Source organism: Rhineura floridana, chromosome 1, assembly GCF_030035675.1.
Source record: "Rhineura floridana isolate rRhiFlo1 chromosome 1, rRhiFlo1.hap2, whole genome shotgun sequence".
NCBI classification, from domain to species: Eukaryota; Metazoa; Chordata; class Lepidosauria; order Squamata; family Rhineuridae; genus Rhineura; species Rhineura floridana.
In genome coordinates this window covers 176017036-176044829 of record NC_084480.1, presented here as the reverse complement: position 1 = coordinate 176044829, position 27794 = coordinate 176017036, and the positions used below count along the sequence as shown (strand labels likewise).

Below are 27794 nucleotides of genomic sequence, written 5' to 3'. Positions count from 1 at the left end.
CATACCTCCACAAAGTGCTCTTCAATACTTTGCCTGTATCACTGTGGTAATACTTGGTAAGGATCAGAATCACCTAAAGGGAAAAAGATGGATAAGAGAACTAAGCTGTATGTGCCAAACAACCAAAATAATAAACAGCTGCATACAATAAAAGAAATTGTAAATAGTAACTATCCAGATTTTGAGTTATTAGAATCATTTTTATTATTTAAGATTGTCCCACTGAATTCAGGACTAGGCTGTATGCTTTTTACATAAATAAATAACATAACACATCAGGAATTATGCACATAATACATCCTGAGCTAATTTACTAGCATATTTATTTACACAGCTAAAATAAATAAGAAAAAAGTAATTGGTATTTCTCCCACATACGTATTTCCAGAATTGCACCTCAAAGGATACACATAAGTCCAGAAGGATTTTCTTTTAAATATTATAAACAAATTATTTCTCTACTATATTGAGCCTCTATAAAAACTTGAGAGTCTACAAGAAAAGAATAAATAATTTTTTTTGGAATGAGGTGAGAATTGCATAATGCTTAAAGAAAGAAATGATTAATTAATTCCTTAGTTGCTTCATACTATCCAGTAATATTAGAACTCTGCAATGCATTCTGGCCAGCGGGCTGCCAATTTGAATCAAGGTTTTAAAAATTATAGTCATCAATAAATTTGGGCCATAAATTAGGACAAGAAACTGGGTAAGAGGTTATCACTAAGGAGAAGATAAAAATTTAGGAAGCCAATCATAAAAGAGACAGTCCAATTTGAGTAGGGATAGTTAAAGGGGCTAAAAGAAGGGGCGGTGGTATTCAACCAAATAATTAAGCTAGTGCAAAGATTAACGCTAGGGCAACAGAACTTTTCCCACTCTCCTCCCCTTACCTAAGAAGAGGGATTGTTAAACCACTCAGGGAATTGTAGCTCTGTGAAGGGAACAGGGTCTCCTAACAACTCTCAGCATCCTTAACAAACTACAGTTCCCAGGATTCTTTGGGGGAAAGCCATGACTGCTTAAAATGGTAAAATACTGCTTTAAATGTATGGTGTGGATGTGACCCTAGTCAGTCAAATACTCTGACTCTGAGTGAGTCACTCAAACTAGCTAGAGGCTCTGAGTTGCTATTGGTCATCAATCAATAACAAGAGTGCTTGTTTATTCTAAAAATGTTTCATACCCTACTTCTGAGTTCAACATTGTGTATAATGAGAAAAAATATGGTCTGCCTTCTTTTAAAAAAGCATTTGGTAGACTACTGGGGAGGGGGGCACTGAGGGGTTCTGCTATGAAAGCATGGCAATGCCACTGAAAACTAACCACTAAGGACCCTTCCACGGTGGAGTGGAATCTTGGAGCCATGGCTCTTTCCTCCCCTAAGTTTTTAAACGTGACTATACTGTAAGTTAAAAATCCTCAGTGACTGACAGAAATACAGTTCTGTATAACAGTGTAGGACACATCTTTTAAAGAAGGCATTCAGAGGCTTATGAGAAATGACCTGGTATATGGGATGTTAAACAGCTACTGTTGTTTTTGTTCTTTTCTGTGTTTTTATTATACTTTATATACTGTGTTTTTATTTCTAACATGTATGCTGTTTAATGTTGACACCAAACCTTCTCTGAAGATCCTTAAGCTAACTTATCTTAGGACCTGAGCCATGAGATTCAATCTACCTCTTTCAAGCAATTTTTTTCCAGAGCAATTTATATATAGGCTTTGAAATGGGAAGGGACTCGAAAAGTAACACTAAAACCACTATATTTCTTACAAGCAATGATCTACAAGGAAAACTGCAAGAGCTGAAATATAGTTTCCCTCCATTTTCACTCCAAGCTATTTTCCTTGAGTCAATGACTGAGTTTCAATTGCAAATTCTTCATTCAATATATACTTTTATATCACCTGACCCATCAATCCTTTCGCTTTGAAGAAGAAAGTGTCAGATCTGCTATTTTTGCTACACTGACGAAGCAAAGAGAAATCTAGGTAAACTCAGAGCTTGGAAGTAACTAGTTACAAGTAACGAATTACTTGTAATTTATTACTTTTTTGAGTAATGAGCGGGTAACTTCATTACATTTTGCTGGTAATAGAACAAGTAGTAACTTCATTACTTTTGAGGAGTAATTGTAATGTTTCCAGCATTACTTTTGTGCATTACTTGGGGGGGGGGAGCAGGGGAAGTCTTCTGCTCCTCTGATTTGTGAATAAAAATCATGTGCTTCAAATTGGGCTTCTGTGCAGCGTTGTTCTTCCTTCATGCTCTATGGGTGCTTAGGAGGCGACAAGGGAGGAGGTGGAGAGCGAGATGGGGTGGAGAAAACAATTGTTTAAAAATTGGCAGGAGTGGAAGGAGAAAAGAGCTGGAGGCAATATATATACACAAAAAATATGTGTGTTGGGGTATCATCATTGCTGGGGGTAGGGTGAGGGGATGTGAGATTCTGTTATCCCATTCTGTTAATCTTATGGATAAAAAAAAATTCTACTACCCTCTGTGTGTGGGTGCTTATTTGTTTTAGGCTACTTAGATGTGCAGCAGCCAAGGCCAGCACCTTGTAGACAATTCTTTTTTAAAAAGTAACTAAAATGTAATTGTAGCAATTACTTTTGAGTAAAAGTAAAGTAACCAGTTACTTTCAGAGCAATTGTAATTGTAACGGTAATTACCACTTTTGGGGGGCCATGTAACTGTAACTGTAACTGTAATTTATTACTTTTTAAAAGTAATCTTCCAAGCTCTGGGTAAACTTGCCAAGAAAAAGGAAAAGTAGACTGAAAAGCCGGAATGAAGGCTTTTGAATATGTACTAACAAGATAGATATGGTTCTATCTCTATATTTAAATTAACCGCAAGTCACCTATACAATGGAAAGGCCAAATTTTAAAAACTAATGAAGTCAGTAATTCATGCCCAAATAAGGGTCCGTTCTGGATTTTTTGTGTGTGCGCGTGAGTGCGTTTAACATGCTAAGGAGATAAGAGCAGCCCTGCTGGATCAGACCAAAATGTCCATCTAGCCCAGCATCCTGTTCCCAACAGTGGCCAGTCAGATACTTCTGGAAAGTCTTCAAGCAGCACTTGAAGGCAACAGTCCAGACCAACCCATTGTTTGTTCCTGGCATCTGGTCTTTACTGGTAAACTGGGTAGTATCCAACAAAGTCTGATCAGAGAAGATGCACTGAAATCAACGGACTAAGTTTGTCATGGCAAACTTAAATAACTTTAATGGGCCTACTTCGAGTATGACTTAGTGGTCCACCACCCACCAGCTCTGAAGGTGAAGACTCCATTTAGCTATCATAGCAAATTAAATTAAAGACATTTAATATGTTCATGGGAAGGCAACCCTAATCCTCTTAAAAACTATTTAACCTATTGGCCAGCACCATATTTTGCTGCTGAGAATTGCATTATTAATTATATGTTGTGTGAACACTTTCTTTTGTCTGTCAAGCAGTACTGCCAATCCTTTTCACTGACTGTTATGGAAGTGGGAGAAAAAATATTTCTATCCACTTTTTCTATACCATACACAATTTTGTAAAAGCTCTGTCATGTCTTCTTCTCTTGCTTAGTGGTATTTTCTAAACTGAAAAGCCTCACCACTTTAGCCTTTCCTCAGAGTGAAGGTGGCCAATGGGTCCCAAAACACAAGGCCTCAAGCCCCCCATAGACTATGCTTGGGTGGGCTGAGCCCCCCCTGAAATGACCAGGCAAATTTGATAGTGGTACAGCAGAGTTCTCAACTCAGACATTGTGTGAACCCCTAAATAGTTTAGCTGACCTGCATAGAAAACAAACCCTGTTTAGCATCAAAAGAGATTTTAGGTTATAGTTGTGGCATGAATAAATAAGGGATGCAAAAACAAGCTATGCAGCCCGATTTGTATGTGTGTTTACACAGAAGTCCATCAAGTTATGAGATTTACTCCAAGGTAAATGTACACAGGAAGCAGCTGTTTAAGCCACAATTCCCAACACAGAGTTCCTACTGGGGAGAAAGATCCCCAGTATGCTCAGGGATTCTGTAAAAACATGAAAAATTCATTTTTTGTTGTAGAGCCACAGTGACAGCATGGCTTCTTTGTAGCATGCACTGATTTTTCAATACACACACAAACAGAAAGAAAAAATGGTTGCTTTTTTGATTACTTGCAGGACAATGTCCAAAAAAAGGCCACTGCCTGATGCCTGGCTGCTGCCATCAAAGAAAACAGCTTCTGCCTCAGAAGAATTGCCTAAAGACAAGCTGAATGAAGACAATCAAAACCTTGAGGCTGATCCTCAAGAAAGAGATGGACCGCCATATTTGTCCACCAGATTTGTGCCAACAAAATCCTATAAATTTCCAAAAAGTAAGGGTAATAGATCTTGTCAGCTGAAATGGTTTGAGAAGTTCACCTGGCCTAATTATGATGTGGTTCTTTCCCATGATTGCAGCAGAGCATTTATAGAGAAGAAGGATTCTTCAAATGTAGAAGTGAGTTTTATTCTAAAAGGTTTCTCAAATTGGAAACATGCTGTTGAAAAATTCCAGGCTCATGAAAAGAGCATTTACCACATGGATTCTGTGAGATACCATCTAACAAAAGAGAAAGGTATGAATATTGTTATGCTCCTTACAAAGCATTCCAGTAAACAGCAGCAAGAGGCTCGAGAAGCACTATGCGCCATTGTTAGTTCTGTGCACTACCTCTGCTGCACAGGTCAAGCACTGCAGGGGCACACCAAAGAAGATGGTAACTTGACTGACCTTTGGAGGAATGCTCAGAAGATGTACCTGCCCTTAAAAGATGGCTGACACAAAGAGACAAATGGCTGAGTGGCAATATCCAAAATGAGCTACTTGAAATTATGGCTCAAAAACTGCAAAGTGACATCATTAAAGAGGTGAAATCAAGCCTTTTTTTTAATAATTGCTGATGGGACAAACAGATGTGACTGGAGATGAGTAGTTTACATTGTGTCTGCGTTGGGTAGAGAGTGAATCATTGAACCTACGAGAAGAATAACTTGGTGTTTATAACCTTCCTGACTCTATAGCTTGTACTCTCTTTGCTGCTGTGAAAGACATGATCATTTGACTGGGGATTGATTTCCATGCTTTGTGTGGACACTGCTTTGATGGTGCAGCTAATATGTCTGGGCGTTTCTCTGGAGTTCAAAAAAAGATCACTGATATTCAACCCAAGTCAGTTTACATACACTGTGGCAACCACACACTAGATTTGGCTCTGCAAGATGTTGCCCGCAGCTGTGACATGGTTGGTTATGCACTAAGTTCTGTTAAGGATGTAACAAATATGATATTGACCTCAGTAAAAAGGAAGAGCATATATTCCAACATTGTTCTTCCTGGAGCCATAGAAAATGCTGAGGGGATATATAAACCAAACAGTCTCCTTCCAGCACGTTGGGCTGTCAGAGTGAAGTCCACAGAGAGGTTCCTTGAGAACTATGAAAGAATTCAAGCAACACTCCATGAAATCCTGGAACATCCAGGGTCCTTCCAAGATGACAAAAGGGCAACAATGAAAGGCTCCTACAAAATCCTTGGTAAATTTGAAACAACATTTGGGCTAAATACATCCAAAGCAGGGTTTGGGCCATGTGAAGAGCTTGCAAGAACCCTACAGGGCAGGGGCAAAGCAAGCAGCAGAAATGCTTATTTGTACCCTGTCAAACCTAAGATCAAAGAATGCATTTGAAACAATTTGGCAAGACACAAAAATTGCTGCTGGAAAACTGGGCTTGAAGATGCCCAGATTTTGCCCAAGAGGTAGAAAACCACCAGCACCTTTTGAGCATACAAAGACGCCGCCACCACCAGTGGTCCTAGATGCAAAGAAAACTCTCCAGAAGGATTTCTTTGATGTAACTGATCACATAACATTTGAAATGTTCAACTGGCCTGGAATGGACCAACTAGTGAAACTGGAAAATGCTTTAGTAACTACGGCATGTGGAAGGCATTTCAGCAGCACAGAAGAGCTAAGAGAGGCCCTTGGAGTTCACAGCTGTGACTTTGACTTGAACAGGCTTCTGGCACAGCTGTTACTCCTCCCAACAGTCATTTCAACTGCTGAAGTAAAGACTATTAAAGACATCTCACAATCATTGAGACGACAACCTCAGACAGTCTGAAATCTCTTAGACCAAGTCGTCATGCTGGTACAGCTCTTACACACCATACCTGCATCAGCAGCATCAGGAGAACGTTCTTTCAGTGCTCTGAGGATGCGCAATCGCATGACACAGAAGTGCCTTGAACATCTGCTCCTTCTCCATGTGCACAAGCAAAACACTGAACAAATTCCTTTGGAAAACATTATGAATGAATTCATCACCAGAATTGCTGAACACCAAGCCACCCTTGGCTTAAGTGTGCCACAGTAATGTTTATGGTTTATTAATACACAAACAAGGTGTCTATGGCATCTTAAAGATTCACAAATTTATTTAAGATGCAGCAGACTCGTTTGTGTTTTCATAACTCAGACTAACATGGCTATCCCTTCTGAACCTATTTTTAAGGTTTGTTGTTATTAAGTATAATACATGCCTGTTATGATATCCATATTATAAATAATACAAGAAACAACTATACTATTTATTTTAAAATCTTTATTTTATTTATTACATATTTTAACATCTTTTTATTTATGTTATTGTTCTTTAATTTAAAATTTATTCTAACATCTTTTTATTTATTTATTTTAATTTATTGTACTTTTAATTAATTTAAGATTTTTATACATCTTTATTTTAAAGATGGTACGTGAAGTTCCAGTAATAAATGGAAAGCTCCTAATGTTCTACAAAAGACCTTGCTTTCTTCTTTTCCATCTCTGAAGCACAAACAGGTTAGTTGGAACTTACAAAGGGTATTCCATTATCCATAAGCATTCTGTAATTTTTACTTTGAGCAATTACTGTTTTTCTCTTTTTTATTCAAGTGTATTTATGGTTGTGACAGTGCTAGAATATGACGGACTTATTGTTTACTTAACCCATTAAATAAGCAAATGTAAAAAGGCTGGACCCACCAGCCATGATGTGCAGAGATCCAAAGAGCATGTAGTCAGGCACACACCTGTCAGCACCCTGACCACATCATCATAAATCAAAGTGAGTAAAACATAGTGTAAAAAAAAAACGGCAGCAAGAATTAAACAGAAATCTCACACTTAAAATAATATACCCCGTCTAGGATTCACACCTTAAAGTGGTGAGGGGGGTTTGAGAGTGTTGAAGAAGCTGAGAGCAAAGCCGCCAGGAGTCTAGACCAAGAGGCTAGACTCCTAGCAGGGGCACCCAAGGCGGAATGGTCAAAGCTGAGACACCAGACTAAGATGCATCCAAGCTCAGAGGAAGGCAATGGTAAACCACCTCTGAATATCTCTTACCACAAAAACCCTATGAACAGAGTACCCAAAATGCAACACGAGATAGTGCTGGAAGATGAGACCCCCAGGTCAGAAGGCACTCACTGAGCTACTGGGGAAGAACAAAGGACAAGTACGAGTAGCGCTGTGACTAATAACAAAGCGGGGTCAAAGCTGAAAGGAAGCCCAGAGGCTGATGTACACAGATGCAAAAGGAGAGTCCGGAGTTGTACGACGCACACAATAGGAACATGGAATGTGAGAAGCATGAAGCAGGGAAAGTTAGAAATTGTCAAGCAAGAAATGGAACGCATCAACATTACAATACTTGGCGTGAGTGAACTAAAATGGATGGGAATGGGACATTTCCAGTCAGGCAACTACAAAATATTTTATGCAGGCAATGAGAAATTAAGAAGAAATGGGGTTGCTTTAATAGCAAGAAGTGATGTAGAAAGAGCAATTACGAGTTACAACGCAAGGTCTGAGCGAGTTATATCAATGAGATTAAATGGGAAACCTATCAACATAACCATCATCCAAGTCTATGCTCTGACGGCAAATGCAGAAGAAGAGGAATTGGGGAGATTTTACGCAGAAGTACAGGAAGAAATTGATCACACACCAAAACAAGATGTGCTGATAATCATGGGGGACTGGAATGCAAAAGTAAGCAACAGAAGAACTAGGAATTGTGGGGAAATGGGGCTTAGGGGATAGAAATGAAGCAGGAGAAAGACTTATTGATTTCTGCAAAGCCAATAACTTTCATCAGCATTTAAATCTATACGCAGAACATATCATACGGAAAGTGGGATTGGACCAAGATGAAGGAGGTTCGAAAATTGGAGGGAGAAATATCAATAATCTAAGATATGCAGACAATACCATACTACTAGCAGAAACCAGTAATGATTTGAAATGAATGCTGATGAAATTTAGAGAAGAAAGCACAAAAGCAGGACTACAGCTGAACGTCAAAAAGACTAAAGTAATGACAACAGAAGATTTATGTAACTTTAAAGTTGACAATGAGGACATTGAACTTGTCAAGGATTATCAATACCTTGGCACAGTCATTAACCAAAATGGAGACAATAGTCAAGTAATCAGAAGAAGGCAAGGACTGGAGAGGGCGGCTAGGAGAGAACTAGAAAAGGTCCTCAAATGCAAAGATGTATCACTCAACACTAAAGTCAGGACCATTCAGACAATGGTATTCCCGATCTCTATGTATGGATGTGAAAGTTGGGCAGTCAAAAAAGCGGATAGGAGAAAAATCAACTCATCTGAAATGTGGTGTTGGAGGAGAGCTTTGCGGATACCATAGACTGCGAAAAAGACCAATAATTGGGTGTTAGAACAAATTAAACCAGAACTATCACTAGAAGCTAAAATGATGAAACTGAGGTTATCATACTTTGAACACATTATGAGAAGACATGATTCACTAGAAAAGACAATAATGCTGGGGAAAACAGAAGGGAGTAGAAAAAGAGGAAGGCCAAACAAGAGATGGATTGATTCCATAAAGGAAGCCACAGACATGAATTTACAAGATCTGAACAGGGTGGTTCACGACAGATGTTGTTGGAGGTCGCCAATTCAAGTCATAGTCGACTTGAAGGCACATAACAAAATAATATAATCCTAATATGCCTACAGCCTAGCTCTTCCCACTCACAGTTCCTTTTAATGCTCCAGCCTTGTCTCTAAACTCAGATGTGAAATATGCACACCTCACTTGCTTCCTGTTTCTGCACAGGTAAGCCATCTTTCCCAGTGGTCTAGTGGTATTCTCAGAAACACTCCACTTAATTAGTAACAGTCCAGAATTAGACTTCATAACTTTATTTGATTATTCAAGTGTAGCATGGACCCACTTACTTTCTGGGATGGCAGAATCAGCCAAGGAATCTGCCACTTCTGTTGTTTCCACCCAGATATCTCAAGTCCTCCAAGACAAACACAGTAGGCTCTGCCCAGTCCTGAGAGAAAACGTCAAAGCGGCATCTACTCAAAACAGCCAATCAAGGTGGAGAGGAAATATGAAGTGCCCCTCCTCTTCAGCACTGACAAGGGAGATATCACCCTCAGGCATACTGTAAACAGCAGTATTCTATAGCTGCACACTGCAAGACATCAGGTCATCAGCCAGTGAGACAGCTACAGCAGCTCAAGGCAAGATGGTATCATGGAAGCAGGTGCAAGTTCCAGCTACACCAACAAATAATCCATCACCTGAAGATCAAGATGTGGCACGCAGTCTCAACAGTAGCAATGACAGGTAAGGCATATACAATACCCGCCAGAGGCAGCAAGTCCATGTTTGCTGCAGCAGATCCTGATCCCACAGAGGCAGCTGAAAAAGCTGTACTTGGACCAAGGTGGAGGGCAGGCATGGAGAACCTGTGGTCTTGCAGATGTTGTTAGACTCCAGTTCCCCCAAGCCTCAGCCAGTGTGGCCAATGGTCAAGGATTATGGGAGGTGTAGTCCAACAACATCTGGAGAACCTTAAGTTCCCCATAGTTGGTATAGGGACAACAGTATCTCCAGAACCTGCATAAGGCCACTGTTCATCCACAGCATTTCATTCAAGTAAATGTCTTAATGGTCTTAGTCCTTCCTGTTGCTTATATCTGCATGGTCTCTTCACTCTTCAGATACAGTACTAAATCACCTTTTCAACCTTTCATCTTCCATGTGCTATTTCGTGGGTTTATTCTTATGTCACTACTCAAAGGTGGCCAGAATGCTCTGCCACATCGGGTTACTGGCAGATTCTTTTTCTTTTATTTTAGAAAATATTGAACATTCATATTTTGTGCTTTTTCTACTCTTTCATTTCCTTTATCACCATTTTATTTTATTTTTCTGTATACATTTCTATACTACTAAATCAAGAAAAATATATTCTCTAAACTCCTATGCCCCTCACTGTCAGCAGTCTAGTCAGTGCCCAAACCCAGGGAAGTGTGCTGCTACAGACTGCTTGAAATAGCTCCTTGCAAGGTAAGTGGTCCAACCAGACCATGTTGCAGCCTCCTCCTCCTCCTCCTCCTCCTGACAGGTTCTTCACTACAAGTGATCTAAACGAGGTCTTTAAGGCAAGAGTTATAGCGCAGGTTAAGGGATTAGTCTTTCCCTCCACTCCCCCCACCCTCACTGCCAGCAATCTCTGTTTTTCCTGATTAACATTTCACATATTATCCCTCCCCCCTTTCCCTTATGTGTTGCATTGCCAAGATTGCAAGCCTGCAGGCAGGGCCATGTCTATTAATTTTTTGTTTGGAATTTAGTACAGTGATAGACATGGTATAATTCATACTGGATAATGTCTAATCCTTTTTAAGACATCTAATCTAGTGGGGTTTTTTGATAGGAACCTTTGGATGCAACAGGCCATTGCTCTAATTTGATATTTTTTGTTATTGTTTGAGTAAAATAAACGCACGTTTATATTTCATAAATCCATTAAACAGTACACTTTTATGTGCAAAGTTATACACAATGCATTTTATGTTCTTAGTGCTGTATAGATCTGATATGCAGTTATATATTTCGTATCTTGCAGTCTCTCCCAATGTTTCCTCTCTTTACTGTCAGCATTACCCAGAAAGAGAAGTAACAATTTAAAAACCTCAACACCTCCCTTTAAATTAGCAACAGGATGACTACACATAACGTATCATTAAACAATCCCTCTTGCAAACTGCTTCCTGATCTCTGAGAGAAGAAAAAACACCTAATATCAGCCTCCAGCTTAACAAATCACAGTATTAAAGACTACAAGCAGGACCTGTACAAAATGTTGCAGTGTAGAGTGCTTCTGTTCAGGATTCTAGCTACGCCATTCTATTTCCACCTCTTTTCCATTTCTCCTCCCCAAGCAGTCAGTCAACATCACATGGCAACTTAGTATGCTCATTCAACTGGCTTTTTTTGGGGGGGGTGTCCCCTATTAAGAACTATGCTTAGAGGGAGCCAATACCTCCCTCTTGGGTGTATGTGGATCCATTTTGGTGACATAAGCAACAGCACTCACAGCCTGAATGTCAGCTGTGCATTTATCTCTGCTCCTGAGCATGAATAGCTGGAAGGGTCTTTAGCAGCAATTTTTAAATTATTTTTACCTTGCACTTTGCTTATCGCTCTGGCTTCTTTCTTCCCAAATTGTTTTAATAAAATCTTTCTTAAAGAGAATTCTGAGGATTTGGCTGTTTATTTACAGACACACTAGGAAAAAGTCTCACCTACCTAGCTGTTTGAGTCACATTACAAACTTTGAGGTAAAGGGGAAAAAAGGGGGAGACAACAGTAGAAGCCTCTCAGCAGCACCTGGAGCTCCTGCTGGCAATGTCTCAATCTCAACTTACGCACCCGACTGGTTGCAGGCAACCCTGCCCACCCCACCCCACAAGCCAAGGGGGATTGTGGCAGCAAAGAAAGGACTTTGCAAGGTAGTCAGCTGCCTTTCAGAGCTGTTGACTACAGAGATGCTTCTTTACATTGTTATTTAGCATTACGTCTCAACCCTAAACTGTAGTTAACATTAAGGTTTATTGAAACGAGCCCACATCTTAAACTATGCTTAGAAGTCAGTTTGTTTCAACAAACCATAGTTAAGATTAACCATCACTGTGCCTTTGTCAAGAGGTTAATCTGAAATGGAAGCAAAAGCTTCCGAAATTCTACTTCCAATGCAGCCCATTCTTGAAAGCTAAACTATGGCTTAATGTTACATCTGAAATGATATCAACTTCATTGGAGAATTCCTTGTTGTTATTACGTGCCTTCAAGTCGATTATGACTTACGGCGACCCTATGAATCAGCGACCTCCAATAGCATCCGTTATAAACCACCCTGTTCAGATCCTGTACATTCAGGTCTGTGGCTTCCTTTCTGGAATCAATCCATCTTGTTTGGTCTTCCGCTTTTTCTACTCCCTTCTGTTTTTCCCAGCGCTATTGTCTTTTCTAATGAATCATGTCTTCTCATGATGTGTTCAAAGTATGATAACCTCAGTTTCATCATTTTAGCTTCTAGTGATAGTTCTGGTTTAATTTGTTCTAACACCCAATTATTTGTCTTTTTCACAGTCCATGGCATGCACAAAGCTCTCCTCCAGCACCACATTTCAAATGAATTTTTCTCTTATCGACTTTTTTCAGTGTCTAACTTCACATCCATACATAGAGATTGAGAATACCATGGTCTGAATGATCCTGACTTTAGTATTCAGTGATACATCTTTGCATTTGAGGACTTTTTCTAGTTCTCTCATAGCCGCCCTCCCCAGTCCTAGCCTTTCTCAGATTTCTTGACTGTCTCCATTTTGGTTAATGACTGTGCCAAGGTATTTGACAAGTTCAATGTCCTCATTGTCAACTTTAAAGTTACATACATCTTCTGTTATTACTTTAGTCTTTTTGACATTCAGCTGTAGTCCTGTTTTTGTGCTTTCCTCTTATATTTCATCAGCATTCATTTCAAATCATTACTAGTTTCTGCTAGTAGTATGGTCTCATCTGCATATCTTAAATTATTGATATTTCTCCCTCCAGTTTTCACACCTCCTTCATCTTGGTCTAATCCTGATTTCCGTGTATGTTCTGCATATAGATTAAACAAATAGGGTGATAAAATACACCCGTCTCACAACATTTCCAATTAGGAACCAATCAGTTTTTCCATATTCTGTCCTTACAGTAGCCTCTAGTCCAGAGTATAGGCTGCGCATCAGGACAGTCAGATGCTGTGGCACCCCCATTTCTTTTAAAGAGTCCCATAGTTTTTCATGATCTACACAATCAAAGGCTTTACTGTAATCTAAAAAGCACAGGGTGATTTTCTTCTGAAATTCCTTGGTCCATTCCATCATCCAACTTATGTTTGTGATATGATCTCTGGTACTTCTTCCTTGGACTTCTGGCATTTCTCGCTCCATATATGCTAAGAGCCTTTGTTGTAGAATCTTGAGCATTACTTTATCTGCATGGGATATTAAGGCAATTGTTTGATAATTACTGCATTCCCTGGGATCCCTTTTTTGGAATTGGGATATATATTGAATGCTTCCAGTATGTGGGCTGTTGTTTAGTTTTTGATATTTGTTGCCAAATTTCTGTCAGATTCAGTCTCAGTAACTTGTAGCAACTCTACTGGTATGCCATCTGTTCCTGGTGATTTGTTTCTTCCAAGTATTTTGAGAGCAGCTTTCACCTCACATTCTAAAATTTCTGGTTCTTCATCATACGGTTCCTCCATGAATGAATCTGTCATCCTTGCATCACTTTTACATAATTCTTCAGTGTATTGCTTCCATCTTCCTTTTATTTCATCTCGGTCAGTCAGTGTGTTCCCCTGTTGATTATTCAGCATTCCTACTCTTGTTTTCAATTTCCCTTTAATTTTTCTAATCTTTTGGAACAGGGCTCTTGTTCTACCTTTTTTGTTGTCGTATTTCTACACAATAACTATTGTAATAGTTCTCTTTGTTCCTAACTACTAGTCGCTGTATTTAGAGTTCTGACCATGTTTCTATCTCCTTTCGCTTTTGCTTTCCTTCTTTCTTTAACCATTTTAAGAGTTTATTCAGTCATCCATTGAGGTCTTTCTCTCTTTTTAACTAGAGGTATTGTCTTTTTGCATTGTTCCCCGATAATGTCTCTGACTTTAATCCATAGTTCTTCTGGTTCTCTAACAACTAAGTTTAAAGGCTCAAATCTGTTCCTTATTTGATCTTTATATTCTTCTGGGATGTTATTTAAATTGTATATTAGCATTATGATTGCTTTGACAATTTCTAACTTTCCCTGGTTCATGCTTCTCACATTCCATGTTACTATTGTGCATGTCTCCTTTTGCATCTGTGTGCATCAGCCTCCAGGCTTCCTTTCGGAAGAAAGGAACAATGCCATCAGTAGTCTAGACCAAGAGGCTAGATTCCTAGCATGGTCACCCAAGGCGGAATGGTCAAAGCTGAGACACCAGACCAAGATGCATCCAAACTCAGACGAAGTCAATGGTAAACCACTTCTGAATACCTCTTACCACAAAAACCCTATGAACAGAGTATCTAAAATGCAGTACAAGATAGTGCTGGAAGATGAGACCCCCAGGTCAGAAGGCACTCACCAAGCTACTGGGGAAGAACAAAGGACAAGTACGAGTAGCGCTAGTTGCAAACTACTGTTTTAATTGCTAAGCATGCTTAAATATTTGTGTGCACATTTGTACAAGAATGGTTTACCAAATGGGAAAATTAGTTAAATTTGTTATTAAGTCATATTTTTTCTTGGTGATCTAATAAAAATCAATCAACCCACGGAGTGCATAAACAAAGAGGAAGAAACAAAAGGCAAGCATGAGGCAATGCTGCAATATATTCTGAGTCTCTGAGAGTATGCCCCATGTGGGCATACTAGATACCTTCAGGTATGTCTGGGAGAATCCACCCACTAATAGAAACTATCTGTCCTATGGGATCCTGGTGCCATCCAAAAACCAGAATTGTATATGTACGGTCTTTCTTTTCCTGCTTTTTGTACACGCCAGTAGAAAACTGGTCAAGGAAATGTGATGTGGCCGTCTCTTCTGTATTCCTTTCCTGCTTTCCCTACATGCTAATGCAGTAGGGCCCCGCTTTGCGGCGCTCCGCTTTACAGTGTTCCACTGATACAGCGGTTGTCAGTTGCAGAAAGGCCCTGCTCCTACGGCGCTTGTTCCGGTTTTACGGTGTTTTTTGGGCATCAGGCGCCATTTTTGTCAATGTTTGTCAATGTGTTCCACTTTACAGCAGCGATCTGGAACAGAACCCGCCGCAAGAGCGGGGCCCTACTGTAAAGGAAAGGTGATGTTGCCAACACTTCTGTACTCCATATCATCTATCTTGTAAAATACGGGGGGGGGGATGACACCAAATGGCCAGCTGAACACACTGAATACATCCAAACAGACAAAACCTGCCTTTCAAGATCTACCATTGGTTTTCTTTGAAATGGTTACTGAATTGCACTTGAGCTGCCCACAAGAACTTTGGGTTGCTTTGTTGCCTTGAGCCCCACCATTGCACCATCCCTTTGGAAATACATTGTCCTTCAAAAACGGCCAGAGAAGAGGAAGGGGAATGGAATCACAGTTTTAAGGAATATTAGGAAACCCAACAACAAATCCTCAACCTCCACGGAAATGAGTTGTCCTCCAGAATAGCCGGTGGGGTATAGCACAATTCCCTTCGGTAAACACCACAACGTATGGAGTTTCTCCCACCACCATGAACTTGGGAATGCCTTGGAACTTGGAAGTCTCTGCTCCACCCCAACTCCATCACTGTCTTTCTGTATGGCTCCAGGAACAGATTGAGATGTGCTGGCAACAGTCCTACAACCAACTATAAGAGATGTCCAGGACTCTGTTGGAACCACAAAAGATTGCGAGGATGCCGCAGTATTTGCATACACAAACTATGTATTTATATTGTTATTATGCTATTGACCTGCTAGCTCAGGGTAGAAATGGCTTTCCAAAAGACAAATTATTGGACGTATGTGTCCATGTGTGTTAGGACTAGGCATACCATTAGTTTGAGATGTCCACTTCCAGCAGCTGATTTTGGTTGTCATTAAAAGGCAGAGTGTTGTTTTGTTATTAGTGAGCTGCCAAGCTTCCTGTGGCTGTTATGAAGTAACAGATAATTCCAGATTCAGACCATTCACTGGATCCAAGTGGGATGGGCCCAAGTTCATAATTGGTGTCACCCATGACCCAAATATCTCATAGATGCCATTTATTTATTACATTTATATAATGCCCCATAGCTGAAGCTCTCTGGACGGTTTACAGCAAAGCCATGGTGCTTAGGGCACCACCATCCCTCAATACCCACAGAAAAGTACTGTTCTTACAATATATAAATATTGTATAGTTATAGGAAATATCAAAACCTCTTCCTTCAAACACTCTGAACTTTCAGGGCAATGAAATTAGTGTGTGGGTGTGTAACCAGCAAGACATTTTGTGTGTGTGCAGGTGCGCGTTTGCATGCACCCCCCCCAAAGAAGCTCCCAATTTGGTCCTATGCTCCCTGAAGAGTCAAACAACAGCCAAGGCACTCTGGGAAGGAGAGGACATTCCTAGGAAGATGTAAGGGAGAGGTGCTGGGGGCAAGCATTAAGGTCTTTGATAGCGCAGGCAACGTTTTCTATTACTACCTTGAAGGCTAGACTGATACCTCTAACTATAATTTGGAAGGATCCCAGCATGACTAATTTCCATTGGCATTTGGAAATACAATACACTTCCATGAGGAATCTCGGGGAAGGGGGTGGGACGAAGAGAGCAGGGGTGTTTCCCATTGTTTCTCTGTAACGTATTACAGGGCTCTCGATGTTTTCAGAAAGCTCCGTACAGGGTTTCAATTTATGCAGGTCCAATTTAGAAGCAAAGAGCGTATGTATGCCTTAATAACAAGACATCCCTAACCAAGAGGCTCTGAACCTTGAAGGTGAAGGTGCTGAACCTTGAAGATGAACCCATTTGCCCTCTCAAGCTTTCTACCTTGGCAGATGCATGAAGTGATCTCCTGAGTAAGCACTACTTGGCCAGTTTGGGACGGTCCCTAAAGACCATTGAACAGGCAACCAATCAATCATCCTCGGATTAACTCCTGCAGCACCAGAGCCATTTGGAAGGCATGCATGCATTCCCACGTCATCCCGTTAACTAAGTCTCTAGAGGGTCTTCCTCCTACCCGCCCGAATTTGGCACGTGACAATCCCCCCTTCTGCGGACGAGGGCGCAACGGGGACCCAACTCTACAGGGAAAGCCGGCGGGTAGCTACAGCTCGGATGGTGAGCGGCCCCAGCCTGGCACTTACGCTGCTGTTTTCGCCTGTCCAGTGCACCATCGCCTGATTGTGAGCCGCATCGCCTTTGAGAACGAAGGAGGTGGTGAGCAGCGAGGCCGCCACTGGAGCTCCCACAGCGCGATCCCGCAGGCCCGCCTCCTCTCGCGGACTGCTCCGTCTGTGGCGGCTCACCCAGGCTTCGGGGTGCGCTGCCCAGGAGGCGCCCAGCCCAAGCACCAGCAGCAGAGGAGCCATGCGGCTGGGCGCTCCGCTCACTCTGGGAGCTGCTGCCGCCATGCTCGGCCTCCGTTGAGGTGCTGCCGCGGGGCAGGGATACGAGTCTGGCCGAGGAGGGAGGGAAGGAAGGAGGGAGGGAGGCTGAGCCCTAGATGGAGAGCGCGTCGCGTTGTTGCGCTGCGTGGGAAACAACGTGCTGGGGGCTTCCACGCCCAGTCAAGAAGCTTCGCCGCCCTCTACCGGCTGCTCGCTGCACGGGCTGATGGATCCCGAAGAGCGGAGGGGCGCATTTCCGGACGTCTTCTCTTCAGAAAGAGGCAGCGCTGCAGCGGAACAATTAGACTTAGAGCCTGGGAAATTGAATTCATTATTATTATTGTTATTATTAGGAGCGCCCCTTCTGTTCTGAGTACGGCCTCCAAAAGCGCACGTCTCCATCAAAGTGGTACGCATCGGACCGACAGACCGTAAGAAGCAGTTGCTCTATGTTCGGTTGAGAATGTGGCCAGTTGTTCTTTTGCACTGCGAACTTGCCATATAGGTGTTTGGTTGGCCGCTGTGAGAACAGGATGCTGGTCTACATGGGCCTTTGGCCTGACCCAGCAGGTTCTCATGTTCTTATTGGGAAAAGACTCAGAGCATGGCTAGCTCTTGAGAAGATCCAGGACTTGAAGATATTTCCTTTTTTATCCCACCCTTCTGCCATGGAGGTCAAGGTGCCATGCACATTCCACCTCTTTTTCATGACAACAGCCCTCTGTGGTAGGTTATACTAAGGCTTGCAGGAACTGGCATGTCACTGTGTGGTGTCTATAATAAGGTCAGACTTATGATCAAACCATAACCCTCATACATATTCTGGTATACAAACATAAGCATATACAAACTGAATTGTTACAATAAGGTGTACAAAATTGGCCTGAAATATACAACTCGTTACACCCAGGCATAAATAGTCCTGAGCAACAGAGAACAATTTCAGTACAGTATCTTTTCAAGTCCATGTGTTGTTAGTTTCTAATTGCTTGAGAAAAGCTTTTTCTGGTGATTTCCAGTTTGAGCTGTTGCTGCTAGGCTTGAAATGCTCCCACACATCTGGTGAGTAAATGTAATTCCTCCTGCAACCTCAACCTCCAAAAAGTACTTCCTATAAAACATTATTTCCACTTAATATGAAACAATATATTCAATTAGCACTTACATGCCAAGTGCCAAATAGATGTTTACAATTACCAATTTATCTGTTTTTCTTCACAACACCAGCTTTTCACAACATTAATCCAGGGAAAGCTTCAAGCTAAACTAAACTTATGTCAGCTGTAACACTCCCTTCATAAGACAGTTATCAATAAAGCATTTTAAAGAGCCAACCACCTCTGTGTATTTGTATGTACATCAAAACAGGTTACATAAAAACAAATATGCAGAGAATCATTTTTTTCATTCATTCCATTAGGCACACACACTCACATGCACGCACACAAACACCGCATCTTTACATAGTCTCTATGCAGCCTTGCCTCCTCACCCCAAATATCATTTAGGCTTGGAGACAACATTCAGATTGTTTTCAGGCCCTATTCCAATATGGGGAGGCATTTTCAAAGGAGCAGTTGGAGAACTGATGGGGGCATGGCAGAGAAAAGCAGTTGGGTAGAAGGGGGGGTTCATGTCTTGGAAGGGACTGCAACCATAGGTGCATGGAGCAGGCGCTTACCTACAAGATAGGCATTGTGATTGATGGGGGAGAGGAGGGCATGCCAAGGGCCACAGCAGTCAAGTGGATTGGCTATAGTCACAGTATGAAGAACCCCTGGCTATCCATAGTGACGTACCATGGGGTTCTGACCCTGAAGCAACTCCCCCTCAACCTCTTCATCCACACCTGCTCCATCCACTGCCAGGGATGTCTCCCTAAGACCATCCTCACCCATGGGTAACTCCTTGTGTAAGACAATGCTGTGCAGCATAACACAGGCCATCCCCTCTTTGGAGACCTTCTCAGGGAAGAGTGCCACATAAGCCCCTTTGGGGGGGCAGAAAAGTTAGCAATACCCTTTGCACCCTGGGTATTCCACAGCAGTTGTCTCCCTCATCACTGCAACTTTCCCAGGAGCCACCCAGGGCTCCCAGGCCACATTCCAGCAGATGTAGCAAGCTGCAGACCTCAAGGACATGGGAATTTTGAACATGCTGTGGCACTGTGACATTCATGTAAGTGAAGGTAGCCTGGGTATTGCATGTTGCCTTCATGCTGATTGCATATTGATAATTATGGTAGAAGTGAGGCCTGTTCTTGGGTGCAAGGATGGACATAAATGTATTGCCTAGGACCCCAAAGTCTGAGGGAAAGCCTGCTGTTGCATAGAAACATCCTTAGTCCTGGTGAACTCTGCATGGGATGTAGGCAAGTAGATAAACTCCTAGCAGTGCACCACCATGGCACTGATGAATCTGCTGCCAGACAATAACAACAATACATTTATATCTCACCTTTCCTCCACAGAACTCAAGTGGTATACATGGTTCTCCTCCTCCCCCTTTTTGTCTTCACAACAGCCCCATAAGGTGGGTTAAGCTAAGAGTCAGTGACTGGCCCAAGGTCACCCAAGTGAGCTTCATTGCTGACTTGGTATTTGAACTAGGTCTCCCAGATCTTAGCCCAACATGTTAACCACACCACCACACTGGCTCTAATGCAAACCCAGGAAGGCCCAAGGATCTCACAGAGCGCCTCAGTGGTTTCCTTGACTAGTTAGAAGCCCTGGATGCATGCCACATTGGACATGTGAGAGCCCACGGTGAGGAATGAACAGCTGCCTCTTCTGCTGGTAGCACTCCTGGAGGTCCAGAATATATGCCAATAGAATGGAGGTGTATAGCTCGTACTGGTAGATCCAGGTCATCTATGTGAGGTCCGATGACCAGGGGGTGAAGACGGCTGGCTCTGAGAGTTCAGGTGAGGGAATGTTCTGTGCTGAGGGAGAATTATTTTGAGGCCAGTGGGAATGTGACTAAGAAGGATGCAAGCCTCCAATTCAATTATATGGTATTAAAAAGATGTCCAAGTATTTCTTCAACTTGTTTTCACAGAGGGGTGGGTGAGCAAGGGAAAGCATGAGAGGCACTGAGGCCACTTCCTCAGCCACATGGAAGCCCAGCTTATCTGAACTGTGAGCTATCAATCCAGCAAACATCCACCCATCCACATTTGAAAGAGGGTTTGGCTAGCAAGGTCAGTCAAATATTTGCGAGGGCTTTAAACACATATGAAATACCTTACAGTTCTGCTAGCTACAACGCTTTGCTATGGAAGGCCATGTTTGGTCTCTGGGGATGAGGTTCTTTACCCCCAGTGTAGAGGATGATAGCCTTACCCATAATTAATTCCTACAGGTTCTAAATATAATAACAAGCAAGAATGAGTTGTTGCCAACACACCTCCCACTTCCTAGGAAGAGAAACCAAGAGGGAAGAGACTTGATGGATAAGAATTAGATGGATTTGGAAGTTTGTTTTCTCTCTCCATCACCTTTCCCCTTCCTTGCAAGCAGGTTATCTTTCCTTTGGATTTTGAAGGGGGAACACTCTTCTGCCTTAACTTTTCTTCAGGCCTTGATAATATGCAGCTCTTAACCATCCCTCCGTGGTGCAGAGTGGTAAGTGGCGGTAACGCAGCCGAAGCTCTGCTCACGGCCGCAGTTCGGTTCCAACAGAAGGAGGAAGTCGAATCTCCGGTAAAAGGGGTTGAGGTCCACTCAGCCTTCCATCCATCCGTGGTCGGTAAAATGGGTACCTGGCATACGCTGGGGGGTAAAGAAAGGCCGGGGAAGGAACTGGCAATCCCACCCCATATATACGGTCTGCGTAGTAAAAGTTGCAAGACATCACCCTAAGAGTCGGAAACGACTCGCACTACAAGTGCGGAGACACCTTTACTTTTTATCTGAGTACTGATGACATGAACTAGCATTGGCTCTCCAGGATTTCAGGCAATAGTATTTTCCAGATATTGGATATTGTACAGTACTCAGCTAGATGTACCAAATAGCCAGTGTTGATATAAGGCAGATTCCTTTGTTCCTAAAAGAGGAAAGAGACTCAAGGGCCACAGTGATAAGGAAAGAGACCCAAGGGCCACATCCCTGATGGATGACCTTTATCGGGAGAAGAACAGGGGGAGTGTGACCTTGTTGTTCTTACTTCATCTCTCAGCGGCTTTTGATACCATTGACCATGGTATCCTTCTGGGCCGACTTGGTGAGATGGGTATTGGAGGCACTGTTTTACAGTGGTTCCGATCCTATCTCCAGGGTCATTCTCAGAGAATAGCATTGTGTGACTGTCTTTCAGCCCCCTGGCAGCTGTGCTGTGGGGTGCCGCAGGGTACTATCTTGTCCCCAATGCTGTTTAACATCTATATGAAGCCCTTGGGAGCAGTTATCAGGAGCTTTGGGGCAAGATGTCAGCAATATGCTGATGATACCCAGCTGTATTTCTCTGTAACATCTGAATCAGGAGAGACCGTGCAAGCCCTGGACCGCTGCCTGGACTCGGTGGTGGGCTAGATGAGGGCCAATAAACTGAGTCTGAATCCTAGCAAGATGGAGGCGCTGTGGATTGGTGGTTCCCAAGTTCGGATAATTGGTCAGTTGCCTGCTTTGGATGGGGTCATACTCCCTCTGAAAGAGCAGGTCCGTAGCCTGGGTGTGCTCCTGGATCCATCATTGTTGCTGGAGGCCCAGGTGACCTGTGGCTAAGAGTGCCTTTTACCAGCTTTGGCTGGTGAGACAGCTACAGCCATTTCTGAACCGGGATAGCCTGACCACTGTTGTCCACGCACTGGAAACCTCTAGGCTGGATTGCACTCTATGTGGGGCTGTCCTTGAGGTTGGTCCGGAAGCTAAAGCTGGTGCAAAATGCAGCGGCGAGACTGTTCACTGGGGCAGGGTATCGCCAACATGTCACCCGGCTGCTGAAAGAATTGCACTGGCTGCCCATTTGCTACCGGGCCAAGTTCTTTATCATTAATTTTATTCAAATTTTCAAACACAAAACAAAACAAAACAAAAAAGAAACAGATTAAACAATAAAATAAAATGTTGAGTTCTGATTTGTCGCAGATCAGTTATAGGTCTATGATATATAACAAACCTGTCTCTTAATATATTACAAAATCACTTTCCTCCAGTAATTATCTTAATTAATCATCAAATCTCATTAACATCACTTTATTCTTTCCGCAAAAAGTCAAAGAAAGGTTTCCACTCCTTGAGAAATATATCCATCAATTTTTCTCCAAATAAACATGTCAATTAATCCATCTCATCAAGTCTGCTAGGTCCAATAATTTCAATAGCCATTTTTCCATTATCAGTGTTAATTCCATCTTCCAACTTCCATCCATAATAATCTTGCTGTCATAGTCATATAGTAAGAGTCTGATGGGAATTTCCTTCATCACAAATATTTCCTTGCCGTCAATTCTGAATGTGTTGCTGAAATATTGTTGTAAAGTCATATCTCTGTTCCTCTTTTTTACGAAATGCACTAGCACATCTCTTGAGAGTTTTTCCATTGTCACATATCTGGAATTAATTCTATAAATTTTCTCTTTTTCAAGTTCCATCAAATCATTCCAGTCCAGAAATTCCATCGAAGCATTGATAACTTTATCTCTGATATCTTCATCAATTTCTCCAGGGACAACGCCGAATTCCAAACAGTAATCTTTATCTCCAGGATCCACAAACTCCAAATATTTTTCCAGTTCCACACTTGATATATCTGTTCCAATCTCCAGGACTTGCATCCTCCCGTTAATTTTTGCCATAAAGTCCAAATCTTTTTCCAATTCCACATTTGATATATCTGATCCAATCTCCAGAATTTGCTCCTTCCCTTTAATTTCTTTTTCATCTTCTATTACTTGTCCATCTGCTCCTTTTCTCATATAATCCTTTATTTCTTTCAGCTCCTGTTTCACTTTACCAAATTCAGTTGCCATCTCTTGTCTACTCTGTCCCAGTTCTTGTTTCATTATCTTAATCTCATCCATTATCTTCTGAAACATATCCAGAGGGGAAAACCCTTCCAGGGATACATCCAGGGTCTCTGCCACTTCTTTGATTGTCATTCTTAAAGCCGAAGAAAAAACCCTTCAAATTTCCAATATAGCCACAATTCCCAAGCAAAGAATAATTTGCTTCTTTTTCCAGCAATAAGGGAGTTAATATTCCACGCCTGTTGACATCATCTGGCCAGCACAGTTCTTATCTCCCGCACATCCAAGAATGCAAAACAAATTTGGTTCACAGCGCCGAACAATTAGTAACATACACAAACAGCAGATTCGTCTAAAGAAAGTAGTCCAAGAAAAAGTAGTCCCAGACATATATCAATCAAATAATCATCTAGATCAGATTTTCTCTTCGGGTAAGTTGCCCCTCATCCGTTTTAATCTTTATAGTTTCCAAATTCAGGCCAGCTTTTTGCCATAAAAAATAAGATAAGCTTTTTAAATTTTCTTTCCTCCTCCTTAATTCCTTATATAAAAGAGAGAAGTGTAACTCACCCAGGTATCTTGATTTCTGATTCTTAAACAAATCTCTTTTACTGTAGTAATTTAAGCCAAATGATAAGATTAGACAGAAGAAAGCTCGCTACCGGGCCAAGTTCAAGGTTCTAGTTTTGGCGTACAAAGCCCTATACAGCTCAGGACTAGGATACCTGAAAGATTGTCTTATCCCTTACATACCCAGTCGATCACTGCGGTCTGCAGGTGAGGGCCTCCTGCAGATACCATCTTATCAGGAGGTTCGTTCTGCACAATTTAGGAAACGGACCTTTAGTGTGGCAACACCTACGCTGTGGAATTCCCTCCCCTTGAATATTAGGCAGGCGCCATCTCTGCTATCTTTTCGGTGCCTTTTGAAGACTTTCCTCTTTCAACAAGCCTTTTAAGTTAAGACCTATCCCAGTCTGCATCTGTGTCAATTGTTTAATATGTTTTTTATAATGTTTTTAACCCTTTTTTAAGGTTGTTTTTAAAAATGTTTTTAATGCTGTTTTGTTTTAATGTATTTTAAGATCTGTTTTTATTATGTTTTGAAGTGTTTTAGTGCTTTGTTTGCCGCCCTGGGCTCCTGCTGGGAGGAAGGGCAGAATACAAATTAAATTAATTAATAAATAATAAATAAATAAATTGTCAAGCAAGAAATGGAACATATCAACATTACAATACTTGCTGTGAGTGAATTAAAATGGACAGGAATGGGACATTTTCAATCAGGCAACTACAAAATATTTTATGTAGGAAATGAGAAATTAAGAAGAAATGGGGTTGCTCTAATAGTGAGAAATGATGTAGCAAAAGCAATTAGGAGTTATAACACAAGGTCTGAGCAAGTGATATCAATGAGATTTAATGGGAAACCTATCAACATAACCATCACCCAAGTCTATGCTCCAATGGCAAATATAGAAGAAGAGGAAATGGAGAGATTTTATGTAGAAGTACAGGAAGATCACACACCAAAACAGGATGTTCTGATAATCATGGGGGACTGGAACGCAAAAGTAGGGAACAGAGAAAAACTAGAAATTGTGGGAAAATGAGGCTTAGGAGATAGAAACGAAGCAGGAGAAAGACTTATTGAATTCTGTGAAACCAATAATTTGTTTCTTGCAAACATTTTTTTGAGCAACCAAAAAGACAACTGTACACATGGACATCACCAAATGGTCAATATAGGAATCAAATTTATTATATTGGTAGCAGAAGATGGAGAAGTTCCATTCTTTCTGTGAAAACAAGACCAGGAGCATACTGCGGTACAGATAATGAACTAGTCGTATCGAAAATCAGAGTAAAGCTAAAGAAGAAGAACAAAGCAAACATAAAGCCAAAATACAGTTTAAATAACATCCCAGAAAAATATAAGGTTCGAGGCTTTAAACATAGTTGATAGAGAACCAGAAGAACTATGGAGTGAGGTCAGAGACATTATCAGGGAAGAATGCAAAAAGACAATACCTCTAATTAAAAAGAGAGAAAGACCTCAATGGATGACTGACAAAACTCTTAAAATGGTTAAAGAAAGAAGGAAAGAAAAAGCAAAAAGAGATAGAAACATGGTCAGAACCCTAAATACAACAATACAGTGACTAGTACGTAGGGACAAAGAGAACTATTACAATAGTTATTGTGTAGAAATAGAAGAGGACAGCAAACAGGGACAGTATGATGGAGATCCAGAAATTTTAGAATGTGAGGTGAAAGCTGCTCTTAAAATACTTGGAAGAAACAAATCACCAGGAACAGATGGTATACCAATTATTTATTATTTATTATTATTAAAATAAATTGGAAAGAAATACAATAATGCTGGGGGGGAAAGAAGGGAATAGAAAAAGAGGAAGACCAAACAAGAGATGGATTGATTCCATAAAGGAAGCCACAGACCTGAGTTTACAAGATCTGAACAGGGTGGTTTACAACAGGTACTATTAGAGGTTGCTGATTCATAGGGTCACCATAAGTCATAATCGACTTGAAGGCACATAACACACACACATATACCGTTTATTGTAAACAAACAAACCCTCAAAGCGGTTTACAGAACTAATTAAAACAATGACAATATTGGCAAAAACCGTTAAAGACAGGTATTTAAAAACATTCAAAATAATAAAATGTACAATGAGTTAAAAACAGATAAAAAACATAATAGCTTCTACATGCCTGTGTAGGCTTGCCTAAACAAAAATGTTTTTAGCAGGTGCCAGAAAGAGTGCAATAAAGATGCATGCCACACTCAAGGACTGATTTCTTAGAGCAGAACAAGTACTATGTTGCACCTGTAACATGGAAAGCACACCATGAACTTGGCCTGGTAGCAAATCAGCCACCAGTACAGATTTCAGAGCAGGGTATTATGTGCTGATAGGATATCACTCTTGTCAGCAATCGTGCCACAGCAATTCTGCACTAACTGCAGTCCCTGGGTCAGGTTGTGCTGCTTGGGGATTTCTGTGACCTTGGCTGACTGGCTGCCAGGATATTTTTAGCTTTGGTTAGGAACCGTGACTGGCTGTGGGATGCTGAGTTTTCTGCCTTACTCGTAGGAGTCTTGTTGTGGTTGGTATGGTATTGCATTTAGGAAATCATCACTGTCTTTTGTTTTTCTATTTGCATTTCACTTACCTCTGATCTCACTTCCTTACATCCACAGAAACAACAACAGTGGTCCCATGTGCTCAGCTCAACCTCCTTAAACACACTGATGATGCAACTTGTTGGTTGCATGATGGGTTTTTTCTTGCCCAATAGTGGTAAAAGAGAATGCACATACTGGGAAGTGTGGCTTCAATAGCTGTTGTTTCCAAGCTACTGCCTGTGAAAGTAGACCAAACCCCATTTGTTTTTTCTCTGTCAATTATTACTCACTGGAATTGGGCTGGTGAGTTTATTGAAGCCCACAGGTAGGCAGAAAAGGCAGAGACTCTTCTTAACTCTTACTCATTTCTCAAACTTCTGTCTACAGTGAAGGGTGAAGTCTGTAAAGAAGTTTGGAGTAGCCATGTTAAAGGCAGGCAGGGTATTCCATACAGGGGGTTGCCAAACCCTACTTTGATGTGGGTACTTTTGCCGAGGATCCCTGGGCAGTTTAAGTATGGAAATTTCCTCTTTCAACAAGCCTTTTAAGTTGAGACCTATCCCAGTCTGCGTCTGTGTTAGAATTGCTTGTTAATATGTGTTTTTTTAATAATATGTTTTAAACCTTTTTTTAAAGATGTTTTAAAGCTTTTTAAAATGTTTTTAACGTTGTTTTTTTTTAATGTATTTTAAGGTCTGTTTTTATGATGTTTTAAAGTATTTTAGCATTTCTGTTTGCCGCCCTGCTGTTTACTTGTTAACCTGAGCCTTGGAGGTGGCTGTGTCTCCTCCTTGTGGCTGTGGTGTAGAGACTGCTGAATGGTGGGATTGGCAATAGTCCTGGGCAGTGAGTGTGTGAACTGCTCATGGTATTGATTATCATTCCCCTTTCTGCACACGAGCATGCTACTTACTGCTCCAGGGCCCAGCAGCCATCACACCAGATGCCTGCTAGATTCTGGGACTGCCATTTGGCAGGGTACCCTTCCCCAGGATGCCTAAGTCCCACCAGTGTAACCTATAGAAGACCCTTAACCAATTCTTCTGCCACCACCGATGCCATCTTTAGATCTGCCCGGGGGGGGGGGCAGGGAATGGAAGAGGATGAGCAGGAGCAGCCAGTTCAAATGCCTGTAAGAGGAAGCTCCT

The 27794-nt window shown here is 41.5% G+C and overlaps 1 protein-coding gene across 5 annotated transcripts in view; it reads right to left on the bottom strand.

The window, feature by feature from the left end:
- The window catches only part of SORCS2 (sortilin related VPS10 domain containing receptor 2), a 202202-nt gene extending 184451 nt beyond the window's left edge, over positions 1 to 17751 (bottom strand). For 2 of the 5 annotated variants that reach the window (XM_061587457.1, XM_061587478.1), the window contains exons 1-2: positions 17282 to 17751; positions 6 to 73 (exon numbers count right to left, since the gene is read on the bottom strand). In XM_061587457.1, coding sequence (XP_061443441.1) covers positions 6 to 73; positions 17282 to 17548 — 335 coding nt within the window. In that variant the 5' untranslated portion in view covers positions 17549 to 17751. Of the gene's footprint in view, positions 1 to 5; positions 74 to 17281 lie in introns of those variants that run through there. The other 3 variants (XM_061587444.1, XM_061587448.1, XM_061587473.1) reach the window with 3 other exon arrangements.
- Between the last annotated feature and the right edge of the window lie 10043 nt (positions 17752 to 27794).